Genomic DNA, 19,443 nt, shown 5'->3' on the forward strand with positions numbered 1-19,443 from the left:
GCTGAGCTTGCTAAGGCAGAAGAAGCCAAGAGTGATATTGAAGCTCGCCTTGCATCTTAGGAAGAAGTTATCGGTACCCTTCGCGCTGCCGCTGCTGAAAAGGATCAATTAATTGAAGATCTGATCAAGGAAAACACCAAGTACGTTGGTGAGCAGGGCGCTTTGAAGTTAAGTGCTGAGGAGGCTTCCTCCGACCGTGTCTGGTTGATGCGGGAAGGTTTTCCCAAGGTATGGGTCCCTCCATCTTTATCATGGCTTGTGACTTTGTTTTGCTGATTCTTGAATTGTTTTCGTAGGTTATCTCCCGTATTCATAGAGGAGATGAGCTAGGAAACTGCCTTGCTGACCTTCTATGTGCATCAAGTGATTCGGGGCGCAAGGCAGGTTTACATGAGGGCATAGCTTTTGCTTGGGAAGGTCGCTCCATTGAAGATTTTGACTTTCACGGGGTGGATGTGGATGGGAAGTACGATGCTTAGATGGATGCTTTTGATAATTTGGATTTTCCCATCCAGGATGCTATCGAGTGTTTTGCTGATTCTTGAATTGTTTTCGTAGGTTATCTCCCGTATTCATAGAGGAGATGAGCTAGGAAACTGCCTTGCTGACCTTCTATGTGCATCAAGTGATTCGGGACGCAAGGCAGGTTTCCAGGAGGGCATAGATTTTGCTTGGGAAGGTTGCTCCATTGAAGATTTTGACTTTCACGGGGTGGATGTGGATGGGAAGTACGATGCCCAGATGGATGCTTTTGATAATTTGCATTTTCCCATCCAGGATGCTATCGAGTGTTTTGCTGAAGCAGTGGATGGCGTTCAGCAGTTCCGCAACTATCTTCGTGAAAAGTAGTAGTTGTGTTTACACTTTCTTCTCTTTTTTTTATATATTCCTATAATCCCTTTTTCGATTGTATATATGACTTTGGATTTTACATTTTGTCTTGTAGAGTACAATATAAATGTGTGTGAGCTAAATCTGTCATGTATCCGAAATATAGGATTAGGATAAGTATTGGCACGCAGGCCTATCCGTACAGGAATTAAAATTCTAACAAATTCTAAAAGGTAATCACTCAACTATCATTCTTTCAAAGTAACGCAATTTGGTGCGCGGTTCAAAATACTAGGCACGCAGGCCATAAAGAGGCATGCAGGCCTAGAAGAAAATCACAAATTAAATATAATATCTTCGTAATTGCGCGACGTTCCAAGTTCTGGGAATGGGAGTACCATCTAACTTTTTTAACTTGTAAGCACCTTTCCCCAGAATTCCGTCCACTTCGTAGGACCTTCCCATGTGGGGGCTAATTTTCCCGGCAATTCGGCATTTGATGCTTCATTGTTCCGAAAGACATTGTCCCCCTTGTGGAATTCGCATACTTTTACCCGCGCATCATAATATTTTTGGAGTTGGCTCTTGTATTTGCTTTCGCATATAGCGGCCAACTCTCTTCTTTCTTCTAAGAGATCCAGGTTAAATCGGAGCTCTTTTTCATTGTCGGTGGTTAAAATCATTCGTGCGGATGGGACACCGACTTCGGCCGGGATCATTGCTTCCGTCCCGTAAGTCAAACTGAACGGGGTTTCTGAGTTACTTGTTTTCTTGCTAGTTCGATGCGCCCATAAAACATGGGGCAATTCATCCACCCATCCCGTTTGTTTTGTTCCCAACCATGCTTTTATGCCTTCTTGATGCTCCTGTTTGCCCATTTCACCTACCCATTGGCTTGTGGGTGAGCTACCGACGTGAACACTTGGTTAATGTGGAGCTCCGATAGCCACTCTTGCAAGTGTTTGTCGGCAAATTGGGAGCCGTTATCACTTACTATCGTCTGGGGAAGACCGAAACGACAAATTATGTATTCCCAAAGGAATTTTTTGACGTTTGCTGCCGTGATGTGAGCAAGCGGTTTGACTTCGACCCATTTGGTGAAGTAGTCAATTGCCACGAGCAAGAATTTTAGTGTAAGGCCCCATTCCCGGTAACCCTACTTTGGTGTTGGATATACTCATAAACACTGTTCTAAAATCAGAGTAAATTAAAACTTCGCGGAATAATTAAAAACTTCAAACATCCCATTACAAAACATTCATTCTTCTCTTAACATACAAATTGTCTTTTCATAAATAATTAATTAAAACAGTCATAACACTTCATCATGGATGCCAGTCTCTTCAGTCCATGCCCTGTGTCCCTCCTTCAGCCAGATGCCTCAACCTATTTGCCTACGTGCATACTAAAAGTCAGCTACGCTGAGTGAGTTCTAGTTAATCATTTAACATACAATACTTTCATACCCTTACTCATACGCATCCGAAGATACGTATTCATTCCTTATTTACTCTTACTTCTTTCATACAAACTTTATATACATGCACACGCGCTTACATACTTTCTTTCATAAGGCCTTGTAATTTACCATAGGCTATTCTATCTCTACCATCACAGATATTATTAGAGTCTGGTTCCTTTTGTCTCAGATATTATCAGGGTCTGGTCCCTTCTGTCTCAGATATTTTTAGGGTCTGGTCCCTTCTGTCTCAGATATTATTAGGGTGTGGTCCCTTTGTCTCCTATAACCATACCTGTCACGTCACTGGGTCATACATTCACTTTCATTCATGCATACTGTACATATCTTATGGTCATGTATATACGTATATGTACATATTCATTCGTATAAACATTCCATAATAACATTCAATACTTAGTCATACATATACATACACATGTCATACACTTACCACTTAAGTTAAGTGTATTAACAACTATCACAAAGGAGTATGCACACAGCCCCAAAAACATAAAGGATAAAGGGGCTAGAAACTCACCTAAAGTCGGTTTCTCTCGCCGTTAATAGTAATGCCTTTCTTTAGTTGCGCACGGCTAACTGTATAACGCATTATGAGTGTCAAATATCCATTACTACTACTTCTTATATCTAAATCAATGACACCCTCAACTAACGGAGGTCCGGGGGCAGCGCCCCTGGTAGCGGGGTCTAGGGGCAGCAGCTCCTAGCAGGGTCCAAGAGGCAGCGCCCCTGGTTGGGGTTGAGCCAGAAAATTAATTGGGTCACAGCTTAAACAATTTCGCATGGGAGGTTTTGTTTCGCTTCGCTTCACATGGCTGAGCGAAGCGAAATGCTTGTTTCGCTTCTTAAGGCTGAGCGAAGCGAAATGCCTTCCTTTCTTCGTTTTTACCATTTTAAAGCCATTTTACTTCATGGCTCTTCCTCAGGACCTGATTTTTACTCTTTCCCAACTTTTGACACATTCTGACCCCATGCACCTTATCCTGAACCCATCTCTCAAAGTCTAAACACCACCTTTTTATCACAAAGTGCACCCGAGAGGTTATAACTTACCAAGTTTATATTTTTCTTACATTTTACAACCCGATCTATCCTTATATCTGTTTGCATTACGATTCTATCCATAAAACTTAACCATTTAAACCGAAACCTACCTTTTTGCTTCGGGTTCGAGTTCAGATATGGACAAAACGTAGATCTGGACGTGATTCTTGTTGCTTGACGATGTTAAACACGAGATTCCACCCTTCTTTGGCTTGGATTTGGATCCGGGTGTTTGAGAGAAGAAGTGTGTATGTGTGTTTTTAGTGTGTGGGGAGGGAGAACAAAATGGTTAAATGGTGGGTGGGTTGGGTTTATATAGTGGGGTATGGGTCCCACCACTCACTCTCCATTCCCATTTCAAATCCTTATCCAAACATTTAACACACGACTAACTTAACGACACACAGTTAATAACAAAACTTTCTGTCATTTATTATTTAACAAAAAGTTGGATGTTACAGTTCGCGACCCACGTTTGGTATTGAATCTCGCGAATGATCCCTGCATGCAACAGATCCTGCACTTGCTCGTTCATGGCTTTTGTTTGTTCGGGACCCATCTTCCTCTTTTTCTGGACGATCGTTGTATACGCCGGGTTGACCCGCAGCCGATGTTCTGAAATATCTCGTGGGACGCCTGTCATATCCGAAGGCTTCCAGGAAAAGATATTTGCGTTTCTGATTAGCAACTTCTTCAAAAAGACGTGCACCGTTTATGAAATACTTGCCCCGATTGTGACGGTTTGTTATAGATATTCCGGATTGACAACACATTTTTCGGGTTCTGTCCGCAGTGCCTTTTTGGGTACCTTCGCAGGCTTCGATCCCTCTGTTGCGTAGCAATGTTTGTTGAATCGGATGATTGCTACTCCTGTTCGCGTGGGAACACCCACTGCACCGTGTGCTGTGGAAGGATTGGCGTTGAAATCACCAATTGCTTCCCGCCCTAAGATTATGTCATGTTTGGATCTCGCGGGTAGGACGAGGAACTCGACATCCTCGGTCCTTGAGTGGATCCCGTCACTCAGTGTGACTGGGAATGTTATGACCCCCTTGGGGTGCATAACCTCGTACCCAAATCCGGACAATGGGGCGTGCACAGGTTTCAACTTGGCCTTGTCTTCTTCATCTAGCTGCTCAAAACACTATTCGTACATTATGTCAGACGTACTTCCAGTATCGAAGAAGACATATTGAGACCGATAGTGACCGAACAAAGCCGTGACGATTAGAGGTTGCTTCATGTATGGCCCTTCTTTCACTCTTGGAAAAACTACAGGTTCATTTTTCCACTCATCTTCATCTGCTTCCCTCTGCTTGAACTTCCGAGGGGGTCCCCCTTGGATCATGTGTACATTCAAATCCATGATCTGCTTTCGTGGGGGACCCTTGTCTGCGGGAGCTGCGTTATTCCGCAGACCTTGTCGCACATTTTTTAGCAGATGATCAAGTTTTCCAGACTTGATAGCGGACTCGATCTCATTTTTCAAGCTTATGCACTCATTCGTGTCATATCCAATGTCCTCGTGAAACATGCAATGCTTGTTCAGATTCAGGTTTACTCGCTTGACCAGCGGTTGAGGTTTCCTGAATTCGATGTTCTCTGTTGTTAAGATTTCGGACGGGGTTTTCTTCAAGGGGATCCAATGTTGCCGGTCGGACTTGCCCGCAGTTCTATCTTTTTGTTTATGCCCGATCAGTGACCTGGCATCAAACTGCTTGGGTGAGCTTTCCGGGGGCTGAATCCTTGACCATATTGAACCCTTCTCTTTTGTCTGAGCGTTCCTTGTCTCGGATCTTTTTTGTTGTTTGGGCGCCTCTCGTCCTAACAATTTTTCTGTGGTTTCGAAAACTTTGGTCGTGGACATGATCGCGTCCCAAGTCTGGGGCATGCCATCTCGGCCTGTCAAACATCTGACCATCTCAGGGCTCATTGCGTTCACTCGGAACGCTCCCCGCAGCATGTCTTCACTGATTCCACCAATATTCAAGCTCTCGTAGTTGAACCTGGTGATGAAGTTTTCCAGTGATTCGTTATCTCGTCGGATAACACTCAGGATTTCCGACGCATCTCTGGTATGTTTACGCTGCTGGCTGAAGTGTTGCGAGAATTTCGCTACCAGGTCGTCCCAACTGCTAATTTGACCGTCCGGTAGTTTCTCAAACCATTCTCTGGCTGCTCCTGTTAGTGTCAATGCGAACATATGACACCAACAGGGCAGAGTCCATCCGCTTACTCCCTCAACCGCTGTGAAGTTCAACAGGTGATCCTTCGGATCAGTCATCCCATTGTATTTTCCCAAATTGCTCAGGATCTTGATGTTGGTTGGGAAAGGATCGGTTGCTATCAGCGGAATGAACTTCGACTTTTTCCCGAACGCAGCGGGGCGCTATGGCTTGGTGAAGTCTTCTTCCGCATCGCTGAAGTACTCAGCATGTTTGACTAACGACTTGGGACGGCTGGAGGTTTCCCTACCATAGTCCTAACTACCATCACTCGCGTAATCTTCTTGAAACGTTTCTCTCTGTCGAGTATCCCGTGGAGTTCTGTGGGATAGAGTACGCTGGGTGTGATAACTTCTTTCACGGCTCTTTGCCAGTGAATGACCAGCTGATCGAGAGTTGTCTTCCAACTCTAGATCTTGAATGCGTCGTACCGGTAGCGGAGACGGAGATGGCGAGTCGTACGTCAGCGCCCTGGCTTGGACCTGATCTCGCCTCACTCTTCGCTCATACTCCTCTTTCAACCGATGTTTTTCCTGTTGGTACCACTCTTCTGGGGTGAGAATGCTTTTACCAGATCTGGCCTGATAAGCTCTCGTTTCATCCCCATTGTATATGGGAAATTATCCGGCTCCGGAAGACGGAGCCGGAGTTTGATTGGTCCGTTGGATCTCAGTGACTTTGTGCCTCGGGAACTCTCCAGTCCGGTCTTCTCGGACCGGGGTTCTGGTATTCCTACGTGGTGCAAAGCCTTCAAACCTTGGAACTTCTCCGGTCCTGTTTTCGAAGGCAGGAGTTCTGGTGCTCCAACGAGGTTCCTCCGACACCTGTCCTTCATGGACTGATTCGTCCAGAATTTTAGTACGACGGGGTCTTGCCGGAGCAGCAGATGGCTGTTGGTTCCAACTCATCTTCAGATAACAGTGAATCGAAAAAATCGTAGAAAACCGTGTATCTAGCTAAAATCGGATGGCGCCAATGAAGAAACACTAGATCAAACTGGGTAGTCCGATCGGGTATTTCCCCAGATGTGGGTATGCTGAAGTGATAAGAACAGATCTAAGCTGATGCCTGTAAAACAGAACACCGTTGAGTCTCGCTACGAGAAGGATAGAGTGGGGGTCTTCCCGTAACCACCCTCCGGCGTGAGAATAAGTATCATACTTTGATCGTAATAAAGTAAGACACAGTATGTAATTGCTTAAGGCTTGAGAGTGTGTGTGTGTATACTTGAAGATATGATCTTCGTATTTATAGACGAAGGTAGAGGGAAGGTGATTGGTGGAGTTGCCACTATCAAGTTATTCCTTCTCTGCCCGAATGGACACGTGTCGGGCCTTTATTGGATGTGACAGCCTGGACCCGTTTATGGTGTTGCCATTATCTGTGCACGTCGTGAGATGGCCATTACGTGTCCAGGTGTTTTCTTTTCATTGGCCGACGCCGCTATCAGGAGGTTTTGAGGGAATCTTCTAGAGGTAGTTTGTTACAACTGTTTTTCCATATCACGTGGGGATCATGCGTATGATGAATCCCTTGAATTATTTGTGGATTCCTTCCGCGGATGTTCGCGTGACCGTCCGCGGGTTATGACGGAGTTCCACGAAGTGTCTTGAATTGTGGATGGCTTCGGCAATCCTTTTGTTCCTTGCGCGGATGTCTTTTGGTGATCCGCGGGTTGGTTGATGGATCCGTGGGTTGGTTGATGGATCCGCGGGTAGCTTTGCTACCCTCCCTCTACGGGGATGAAATGACTCAAATGAGTCCATTCTTAAAGTAGAGTTTTTTGGATTTGGTCGAAAAGGGCTGGATTAAAATAATCGCATAAAACTCATAAAAGGAAATTGTAAAAAAATTACATTCAATGTTGCATTACGCACATATGGACACTAGGCCTGATTACGCAAGTATAGACACTCGTTACGTGTCTACCATCATGTTACACTTGTGAAAAGGCATTATATATCTCTATATAAAACTATTTATTTGTATCATCAAATTATTGTGGTAGAGTTTTAGCTTTTTATCAGATTAGGAGAAATTAATGATAAAGTAATTATTATTATTAATTAATAAATAATAATATAAGATGTGGACGGAAAGTAGGGAATGCGAGAAGGAAACGGGCCCGGCCCTGCGGCGCCAAACTAATAGTAGAAAATGCACTTCACTTTTTATTATGAAACTATGGAGCCGTCCGCTGGCTTTGCGGCGACAGACACAGATTCTGTTGGTGTTAGCTAGGTTTGTACCATACATACATCAAACCCATAATACACATTAGTAAACACCAAAAATAGTGGTGATACTCGTATAGCATACGATACAAAATTTTACATATTTAAAAATAACGCTTATTCGGTCGGCAAAACACAGTCGTTGCATTTGGTCGGTGTCGATAACGTTGTTACGTTTCAGAACTAAACCCAAAAAATAGTTCCGTCAAGTTAACATTATTAAAACAAAAACATTGGCATTACGACGACTCGATGCGAATTATATCGACGTGAATTAGGTTCATTACATGTACAAGAATTAAACCTAAATAATAATTTTGTCATATTTAAAAGAAATAAACAAATAAAACCTATAACAAAAAAATAAAAAAAAAGATATTAATACGGGGACTTAAACTTTGGCTAATTAGTATATCATGAACGATGAAGTGTTCCATCAACGATCAAACCAACTCAATAATTTAAATAAATCTTGAAATTATTAAATACATTTTTTTTGAAAAATAAAATTATTAAATACATAAATAGTCAAAGTCATAACCCTAAAAAACTTTTGTGGCACAAAAGTTTTCGATTATACTAATTTATAATTACTTGTATATTTTAAAATTAAAAACTAAAATTTTTTGGTAATAACTTGATGATTAGTTACTTATTAATGTAATTATTATTATTTGTTTACTGTATCTTAAGTAAGATAGTGTTTGATATGCAGGAATGATAGTAGGAATTGAATGATTCATTACGTGAGAATAAAAAAAATGGTGTTTGGTTACTAAATGGAATGGAATCATCCATTACACATGGAATCCCATTCCATCAAAACCATTCCTTCCCACCCCCCCTTCTTTTTTTTCATTCCATTCCTCTTTCACCATACTTTCTCAACAACACTACCACCTAACAACCACCACCACAATTACCATTGGCAGTTTGGCACCACCACCAACTCCGCAGACACCGCCGCCGCCGCCCCTATTGCCACCGCCATTTTCATCACCGGAGCTACCATCGTCGCCATTGTAGGTTTTTTTTTTTTTGGTTAAAAATTATTTTGAGATATGAGTGTTCTTATTATTTGTATTTCATTTCTATAATATTTTTGGATATCAAACAATAAAAATTAATAATTGATTTCATTCCTATAGATTAAACAAATAAGACAAAGGAATGATAATGATTCATTTCATTCGCTTGTCTATTCAATTTATTCTCTCATTCCATTACTTCCAACCAAACATATCCTAAGTTATCAGTTTCACGGTTCTATAATTTGATAGTTTACGGTTGTTTAACTTTTAATATTTATTTAATTTAATTTTAGAATAGTCAGTTATAAATGTGTATTATAATTAAACACCATTTTATCATTTTTTAAATATTCGGTACAAACTAATAATTTTGAAAAGAAAACATTCTAAACCATCAAATGTTGGTTTTACTTGTATCACACTCCGAAAAAGATTTAGTAAATTCGTCGTCAGATGACTATAGAACACATTATAAACGAGTCGTTGATAAAATATGTAACACGTATACATTTGCATGTGTTACTTGACAATGGTAAAACTACCATGCTAATCTTGTGGCATTAGTTAGCTAGACGTTGTGTTTGGTGTATTTGTTCATCGGAGTCAAATGTGTTTTCTATCTCTTGTATTTTTAACCTGGTCTTAATCAATACATCCGTAATACTCTCGGACGATTTTTCTAAAGCTGTGATGATATAAAATAACAGACACAACCAAACTAGACGGAGCCAATATATATTAACATCAATAGGATAGGGTTTCTAATCCACTCACCCAAAAAAATCTAGCTTTATGATTTCTATTAATGTAATCTCGATTGAAGTAATCTCAGTTTTGAACTTTGTTGGTTTTTATCTTAAAAATAAAAATTAAACAAGACATTTTTAGAAAACATTACACGTGAAAACAAATCATTATCTTGTCAAATCAGAAGAATTTAATTATAATCCATCACAATCACAGATAAAGATTTCATTCTGGAGAGCCAACAACTAAATTGTTTGGCAAATGTAAATGATGGAAATATCTTTCGGTCTTTAAGGCTGTGCATTATGGGCGCGGAAGGAGGGGGGGGGGGGGGTGGGGGGAAAACACCGTAGAGGGGCGTGGAGGGGGGAAGGGTGGAGGGGACGATGGGTGCGGAGGGGGGGGGGAGGGGGGGGCCCACCACCAACGGCTTTATGACCGTTTAAAAAAATTTAATAATATAAAATACTATATATATATACACACACACCATTCACCCAATCTCTACAAACATCTCATTCTCCTATTTAAACTTTTTAAAACTTTCTCCTCAAATGTCTTCCGACTCATCTTTCACACACGACTTCTAGCCCGTTATCGACGATATTTCCAATTCGGACTCAGAGCATGAAGCGATATTTAGTGCCGTTCTAGAGGCTGCCCGACTCGTAGTCTAGAATTGCGAAAGCTCACAACCACTAGAAAGACGCCCTCATCTTCAACGGGATCGTGTAGGTGCGCATGACCGGTTGATGAAAGATTATTTTTCGCCGGATGCGACTTTTGATTCGGAACGATTTCGGTGCCGTTTTCGGATTAGTCGCCAACTATTTTTACGAATAGTTGGTGATTTAGAAAGCGTTTATGCATTCTTCCAACAACGGGCAGACGCGAGAGGTAAATCAGGATATTCAACAATGCAAAAATGCACGGCAGCAATTCGTCAACTAGCGTACGGGACTGCGAGCAACGCTATGGAAGAGTACTTACAGATGTCGCCGACAGTGGCTCGTGAAGCGCTTCACACATTCTGCGAATGTGAGTATTAATATTCTAATTATTTATTTCAAAACCGTAACATTTTAAGCATGAATTTCATAAAATTTGTTAAACTTAGGTATTCCACAACTATATCATAAAAAATATTTGAGGAAGCCGACTCAAAGCGACGTACAAAAAATATACGAGGTGCATTATCAAAGACACGGTTTTCCCGGGATGCTTGGTAGCCTCGATTGCATGTATTGGGAATGGGAAGCCTGTCCTGTTGCTTGACAAGGTCAATATCATCGAGGTGATCATGATGGCCCAATAGTTATTCTTGAGGCGGTTACATCATTTGATCTTCAGATATGGCATGCGTTTTTTGGGACGCCCGGTGCAAACAATGATATAGCTGTGATTAATGCGTCCCCTATTTTTGACCGCCTCACAGACGGAATCTCACCCGACATCTCATTTTCCACGAACGATGTCAACTACGAATACGGATATTATCTAGTCGACGGTATTTATCCGGAGTGGGCCACATTGGTTCTTAGCTTTACGTGCCCGACTGACGAAAAACGTCAGTATTTCAAGAAAAAACACGAGTCGGCAAGAAAAGACATCGAAAGGGCATTCGGTGTATTAAAGAAACGTTGGTCTATCATTAGACAACCGGCTCGTTTTCTACAAATGGATAAGTTAAGAAACATAACGTACACTTGAATTATCTTGCATAACATGATATTGGAGGACTCGGGTAGAGCAGTTTGCCAAGGCGAGTACAACGATGAGCCAGAGCCGATCTGTACACTAAACGAAGATGAGAAACTTGCTAATATATTAAAAACATGAAAAAGGGAAACGAATTTCAACCTTTGATCGGATTTGGTTGAACATCTTTGGAGTAACAAGCAAGATGACGGCGAGGACGACGACTAAAAATAGCTTTATTTTTTTTATATGTTTTTTTATTCAATTTATTTTGTATTTTAGTATTATTGTATTTTTTTATTATTGTATTATATATTATTGTATTGGTTTTTTTGTTTTAACAAAAAAAGAAAAATGTTGGGCTTCGAAGCGCCCTCACCATAGAGGGGCATTATGCCTTGGGGCTTCGATGCCCTCAGTGCCCATGTGACGCTGACGTGGCACTGTGGAGGGGCTTCGAAACCCCTCACCATAGCACACAGCCTAACCATACATATACTATTGTTGTCAAGGGAAATGATATATTAGAGAGATAATAATATAAAAGTTACGCGTTTAAGTTTTGTTTAAATGAGTTGGGCCAGTTTAGATTCATACCCGTGAATGCATTTTTCTAAACGGGATATTATCATGTCAATTACCTCGAGGGTTCATTGGTTAATATGTTCATTTTTATAAATTTTTTGAGGGGTGTATTATTTCAAAATTGGTTTATGTTAAAACCTAGAAGTTTAGTATAAGTGAAATTATTGTATAGGCATTTTGTTTGTAGTAGTTTTGTAATTTAAGACTGGTGACACGAATAAAATAATTGGGTTTTTTTTTGGAATGACCAACTAAGTAACGCCGGATAAATGTTAGCACAAACACCTGTATGATATAAATATTGGGTTCGTATGAAAATTTCAAGTTTCTTGTTCTTCGACCCAACAACACGTGAATATGACATGTTTAATTCATCTATACAATATCGTCCTACTTATTATACTTGTGTCATACGTGAACCATTCATACGTATACGTATTGAAAATTAAAATGTTTACTCCTTGTATATTATTTAGATGATCATCATATGTTGATAAAATAATAAATACAAGTTTGTAGCATTTTTGCTCTGTAATCACTATTGTACTAAGTCACGATTTAGCTTGAACTTTAATATTTACTGTGAACAATATCTTGTAAAACACTAGTACTAAATGTTTTCCTTGTCATATATGTAGTGTGAGACTACATACACAAATACATGCATACAGGCACACACATACATATGATATATGCGCGTGTTTTTTCTCAAATGATTAATACATCGTAAAATCAACTAAAAGTCATTAACACACTAAAGAAAGATCAACTTCAGAGATACTTATGCTAGCTTATTTATACAATCTGTTATGTTATTCACATACAATAAGTTTTCTTTAACGTGTATATACGTTAAATAAGTTACTTTAAGAACTCATATGTGAGGTATTATTTAGAATGCTTAATTTGTTTCATAAACCTAAAGTCCATAATTAAAAAATTATCTTAATAAGCCAATGAAATACCTCTTTAGTTTACAACATATTTAGTTAGGAGTGTTAAACGGGTCTTATTTACGAGTTTGATAGCCATAATATAAACCTGAAAAGTGTGTCATACATGAATATGGACATAACCAATGTGTTTTCGAGTAGACTCAGACACAACCAAACAAAGAGTTAACATAGTAAACCCCTTTAATTTACAAAACTAATGCTAGGTTCAACCAAACTCGTTTACACTAAATCCATGAATTTAATTACAAGTTGGTGTCATACCAAGATTCACACCCACGCCCGCAATACAACTCACACACAAGTGTAGAGACCAATTGGTATCCGTGTGACGTGTAGGTTGTTGGTGATTTAGTGTCATTATACAACTTTAGGTAATAGTAATTTACTTGTAGACCAACTAATAAATCACAATATGCATTGATGACTGGTGTAAGTTAGTAGGTGTGAAATATATAGTTGTCCAGTACTATTATGACTTCGCTCTTGAGGGACCTTTATGGTTTCGACACCATGAGGGGGTTTCAAAGGTCGGTGCCCCTTGGCGGGTTCTTGGCTGTGCCATGGAAGGATAAAATGGTCGAGCCCTTATGGGGTGTTGTAAAAGTAGTTTCAGTTTTGCCATAAAAGTACTTCATTAAAAACACATCATATATGCATGGATGGTTAAAAATTGCATAAGAAATGATCTTTAAATAGTACCACTGGTATCAACTTGGTTATTGAAGTTAGATAGTAAACTAGAAGGTTGATAACAACATTGAAGACCGATAACAACATGCATATCGGTAGGATTTTGCAATTGCCTCGGTTACACCCTAACTGTCATAATTGTTCCTATGACATTATGGCATTTTACCCTAATTTTTATGTCGGCTCGACACCTTTATAAGAAAATCACTTGGTATAATTTCATATCTCGAATTTTATGCATCGAATTCACATAAGAGAAGTTCTCATTCGTATAAAATCACTTTCTATCTTATCTGATTACTGATTTCTTTACATGCGCAACACTTCAATTTAAAAATGAACTCCACACGATTCAGAAAGATATCCAAGCTATATGAAAGTTTCGAAGTCTTACATAGCCCTTTGTTAATGACATGGATAGAATTACCTGTCCTTGCCTTAATACATGACAAACATTAGCGGATCGCGCATTCCATGCTCATGGGCCATGCCTGTATTATTAAATATAATTAGTGTGTAACAACCGGCGCTCTACCACGGGTCGATAAGCGCTTCGCATATGATTAAAGAAAACTTAAATACATTAGATTGCATAAAGTGATAATGTTATGAACATAAGATGTGTTATTATATAAGCTTTAATGTTTGTTTTGTGTAACAAATATAATTTTAGAAAAATATGTAAGAAAAATAATGTAAAGAGGGACCATGCTACAACTTACAATAGCTAATGGATTTTGTATAATGTTGGTCTGGAATTAAGAAACCATATTATGCTGTGTTGTCATCCACCTTGGTCCAGGATCAAGGCCTTTGTATATATATTCCTTAATATTCAATCATCCAAACACTTTATTTATTCGTATGGGACCAAATGTTTTAGTTGGATTTGCATAAAAATATGGTATGACTTTTATATCAAACTCAATTTATAGTTGTTGGCTCATTCGAAAACAATGCTTAAACATTTAATCGGCGTATATACAGTTATCGGGATAATAGTCACGCACAAGACAATTATTAGGAGCTTTATGATCCCGACTTTTACGAACTCTTCTTGTTCTTGGATGTGACCTTTCAGCTTATTACACTAAAGATTGCGTCATGGTTACAATCGTTGTGACAAAAATCTCATCGGCCTTGAAGGATGATGATGATGATGATGGTGAGAGTGATGAAAATGAATCCATTAGTGAATGGTCTGTGAAAAAAAAAAAAAAAAAAACTTAGTGTGGTATTTATTGGTGAGTTTTTATAAATTCCTATATAGTCGTTTGCTAATGGTCCAAACATCAAATTCACTAACGGACTCGTGTCTAACGTAAAATACAAATAAACTAAAATTAAATTGTGTTTGAAGATGAATAAATATTGTAATGCAGATATATAATGTTGTCTCTATGACTTTTAAATTAAATAAGTTTAAGTTTGATATGTTAATGCATGTATAAAATTTTACTACTATTTTTTTTCTTAACTGCAAACGAATATTTTAAATAGGCTACTGGGGAAAGGGCTTCGCAGCTAAAAGCCGCCTCTGGATAGAAAAGATGGAATCGCCCCCGATCAGCTCATCAGGGTTAAATTCATTACATCAGGATACGTTCGTCTTTTGATCCGGAGAAAACCCTCAACTACGGCCAACACCTGTGAACACTCAGCCCGATGACACGACAATGTAGTGAGATAAAACTCGTTCAGTTAAATGATCTAACTAGTGAATGCCACCTACTCGCCTAGTCTCCCATCACGACCTGGTACCGCTGCAACTAAATGATAAGGGCATGAATCAAACCTGGGTTATATGAAACATCAGGTCTCTCCCTTACCATTCCACCACAAGTTCACTAGCTAAAAAAAAACGTTACTACTACTGCTGCTGCTGCTACCGCTGCCGCCACGACCACCACCACCACCACTATTACTACTACTGCTGCTGCTGCTACTACTACTACGGTAAACAAAATTACACATTTGTTCAGGTTTTAACATAACACCTCAGAGATTTATATAATTATACTAAAAACTTTATATTTTCTTTTTATTTTTCAATTAAATAATATGTTTATATACTTTTATCATTATTTTTTCTTTCTCTTTCATTCACAACAACTTTCAATAAACATTAAAGAATTATAAAGAGTGAACAATATTTCTCAGTAACTACTTTCAATCAACAAAAGTTTATCAATTACCTTCACTCATAACTACACCATATGATATGAAGGGAAAATTCTTAAAATAGACTTTTTGAACAGAGAGAATCTTATAAAGGCTAAAAATTTTCAAGTTCCAAAAATAACCCGATGAAAATCAGCGCCGACGTGAGATTGGGTTTCCCGCCGATGGATTTTGGCCTCCAATATTTTAGTGATACGTGTAAAGCATCTGATTCAATCCGATGGTTTTGTAATTAAATCTATCTTCGCCGATAATTTTGGTCTGAAAATCACCTCCGTTGAAATTCGTATTTTTTTTAAATTCGTCTGACCAAACGAATTTCACGTGAATTTCGTCTTCGGAGAAGAAATTCAAAAAAACATGCAAAAACACCATCTTCTTATTCATCTTCGTCACATCCTCCTTACGCCGCCGCCACCTATCTCCTTCCCCAACTGTAACATCACGAAAATTTGGTCCAATTTTGACAAGTTAATAAAGATGAAGGGCCAAAAATATTTTAAGACAAGCAATCAGATAAAGAAATGAAAGTATTTCATGCTAAGAAAATAAAGAAGGAAACCCCATCCCACATGAAAGGAAGAAAAGAAAATGGAAGCATTTTATAAGGATGAAAATTCCCATAGTTATATTCTTATGTTGCTAACCACTCTTAGTGGTCCTAGCGGAGTGTGCGAAGCACCCGACGTGCACGGGCATGAGCGAAGGGCGATGGGCACAATGTGGCGCTTTGATGACGCACTTTGCACTTCGCACGCTCGCATCGCCACGAGCCGCATTAGTATTTTTGGACAATGGAAGTGAGACCAAGACGTGACGAGCTACCAAAGTTCAAGGACTAAAAATGGATAATCTAAAATCTTGTTTCTTCGCACAACGCGAATCAACGATGAAGTAACTGTGTCGTTGAGCGACACGTGGCAACACATCATAGGACACGTGCCACCTCGTGGTGACACATGGCAAGCCTACTTGTCAAATCACCAGAGCTATAGGTTTACTTCGCGCGATGCGAAGGATGCTTCGCGACACATGAAGGACAAGAAATGTCAAAGGCGGTTTACTAGCAGTTCGCGTGACGAGAAGATGGACTTTTTCTGCCTATAAATAGGCAGCCACGGGATGAGTTTCCATCCATCCATCACATTCTAAATCATTCTTATACTCTCGAAATTCGTGCCACGAACCCGACATACCGATATTCTGATGTTCGTTATCTCGAAGTACGTGTAAGGGAAAGAAGTGTTGTTTGTTTGTTCTCTCGATTTCCTGTCGACAAGTAGAAGTGTTGTCCGCGTCAAGCCTAGGCATTTCCTATAAATAAGCTATACAAGGTAGGGGTTTTGCCCGATTATTTTATTATATATGGCTTAAACCCTAGTCGGGGATATAACTCATACCTTGATCATATAATAAGTGAAATATAGATTTCATAAGACGAAGTTATAGATGAAATATCATTCTTTATTTATATAAAGATTTTTATAAATATTTCTTATGAAAGAAGAAACATGATATATACGTTTCTTCATGAAGAAGAAACGTGGTGTATAAACGATAAATAAAGAAGGGACTGGAGGCCCTTATGCTTTATAAAAAGAAATGAATATCAAGGTTAATGTTATTCAAACAAACTAAAGGTCTGAAGCTAGATCGTTGATCTAGTATTTATAAAAGTTATTCTCGTACTATAGGTCCGAGGTAACAAGAAAATACAAATCAGTGAGAAACACTGATCAAGAAGAAAGGTGTAAATGTTCCACCTTTTATAACTTTATAAACCAAGCCTTTAAATGTTTACATGGGATTATGTATCCCTAAAACTTTATAAATAAAGGTAATCGCTGGCCCTCAGGCTATCGTATACGTTTGTCTGGATCCTTTCATATGTGGGTAGACGGTTGGCGCACCGCACCACGCCTGATTATGCCTCCGTCATGTTGGGCTGGACCTACGATGTTTGATGGGGATAATCTTGTGTACATAGGTAATGGCTACGATCTTGAGCACTGCGGTGTTCGCTGAGTGGTTTCGAGTTGACTTGCAGTTTATAATAGTAATTCAGACTTTCAGAATTTGATTATTTCCTAAGCCACGTTGGGCCGAGGCCTACGATGTCTCGAAGGGATAATTGAGTATCAAAATTATTTTGTGTCAACGTATTCACCAGCATGTGTTGCTGACGTGTTTTATAAACTGTTTTACAGGTAATGAAGAATAGATGTTTGGAGATGATGGATAGCCGTTAGACGATCTGATGGCTTAGTGGATGTTTTATTATTAAAATAATGTAAATTATGGTTTTGTCATCCAAACACTTTTTGTACCAATCAACGGGTGTTTATTCCCGTCTTTTGAATATAATAATATTTTAATCAAGTCTTCTGCTTTACCACTTTAAACTCTGATATATTTACAAAGCAGGTACCAAATTGTGGGTCACACTCCTAGGCCTTAAATTGGGGTGTGACACCGACGAACTCCAAGAGCTCAACTTTTTCCGGCGAGCCACCGCAATTGCCGGAAAAGGTTGAGCTCTTGGAGTTCGTCAAGGAAGGATATGGGTGGCGGTGGCGGCGGAGGGAGGATGTGAAGAAGAAGAAGATGAAGATAAAGATGAAGAAGACGAAGATGTTGAATGTGATGATGATGTTTTTTGCATGTTTCTTTTTTTTTTAATTTCGTCTCCGAATACGAAATTCACGTAAAATTCGTCTGGTCTAACGAATTTAAAAAAAATACGAATTTCAGACCAAAATAATCAGGAGAGATAGATTTGAAAGTAAAACTATCGGACTGTGCCAGTCACTTTACACGTATCAAAGATTCAGTGGTGGGCGAAAACCGTTGGCGCGAAACCAAATGCATTGGCGCCGACAGTTTTGAATGACTTATTTTTGGACAATATTCAAAAATTGGATTATTTTGGAAATCTTTCTCCTAGTTTGACTTATTTTAGGAAATTCCCCTAAATATAAAGAGCTCACCCACAATTATATGAAAATGTTGAGAATGCTCTCACATTTATAAAGCAATTATCTATATCAAGTGAACGGGTTATGATAAAATAAAAATCCATTTGAGTTTAGATAACTCTAGAAACTCATTCTAAACAACATGTTTTTAATTAAAATTTGAATCTTGTGTTCCACATTAAAATTAATAAAAAATATAAAAGTAAAATTACATTTTATCTCTCTTAAATAATATGCTTAAAAGTTAAAAAAAATGTAAAAAAATAGTAAAACAATTTTTTTTTTAATTTTCAATGATTTGTATTACATGTAACAAAATATATTATATATGTAAAAAAACGATATTAAGTACGGTTTTCATGAGCTTTCTTAATTCAAATGAGTTTTTATTATATACATAGCCCATATTGTGTATATATTTTTTCTCTATATATAAAATAATAAAATACAACTATATATCTTCTAAATTAAAATATTAAAATAATAATATAATTTAAGGGCTAATGCCTGCCTAATGGTAGGGGAGGTGATGGGCCAGGCTGAGCTGCGTCAAGATTGGATTTGACCCAAATAAAGTGAGTCCCTGCCATCCGAATTTAATACAAAAAAGAATTCCACCCCATCTCTCAAATCTTTTATTGTTTCTTTTAGGAAAAAAAGCTATAATTACATTGATCCTACAAGATTCATGTAATAAAGAATATTCATTTTTATAGTTGTTTAAAAGCAATTAATAAATTAAAATAAATTATTTATCAAGAGT

The 19,443-nt window shown here is 38.7% G+C and overlaps 2 protein-coding genes across 2 annotated transcripts; one reads left to right on the forward strand and one right to left on the reverse strand.

Annotated features, from left to right (window-relative positions):
- Positions 1–4,502: 4,502 nt before the first annotated feature.
- LOC143539128 (uncharacterized) lies at positions 4,503–5,642 on the reverse strand. The gene has a single exon (XM_077032533.1). It carries the CDS (start codon positions 5,640–5,642, stop codon positions 4,503–4,505), a length of 1,140 nt encoding a protein of 379 aa, XP_076888648.1.
- Positions 5,643–10,512: 4,870 nt separating this feature from the next.
- LOC143539130 (uncharacterized) lies at positions 10,513–11,305 on the forward strand. Its single transcript, XM_077032534.1, has 2 exons — positions 10,513–10,633; positions 10,875–11,305. The coding sequence occupies exons 1-2, from the start codon at positions 10,513–10,515 to the stop codon at positions 11,303–11,305; spliced, it is 552 nt and encodes a 183-aa protein (XP_076888649.1).
- Positions 11,306–19,443: the final 8,138 nt, after the last annotated feature.

Source organism: Bidens hawaiensis, unplaced genomic scaffold (assembly GCF_021521415.1).
Source record: "Bidens hawaiensis isolate Kalapana, Puna unplaced genomic scaffold, B.hawaiensis_p1.1 tig00011798_1, whole genome shotgun sequence".
Lineage (NCBI taxonomy): Eukaryota > Viridiplantae > Streptophyta > Magnoliopsida > Asterales > Asteraceae > Bidens > Bidens hawaiensis.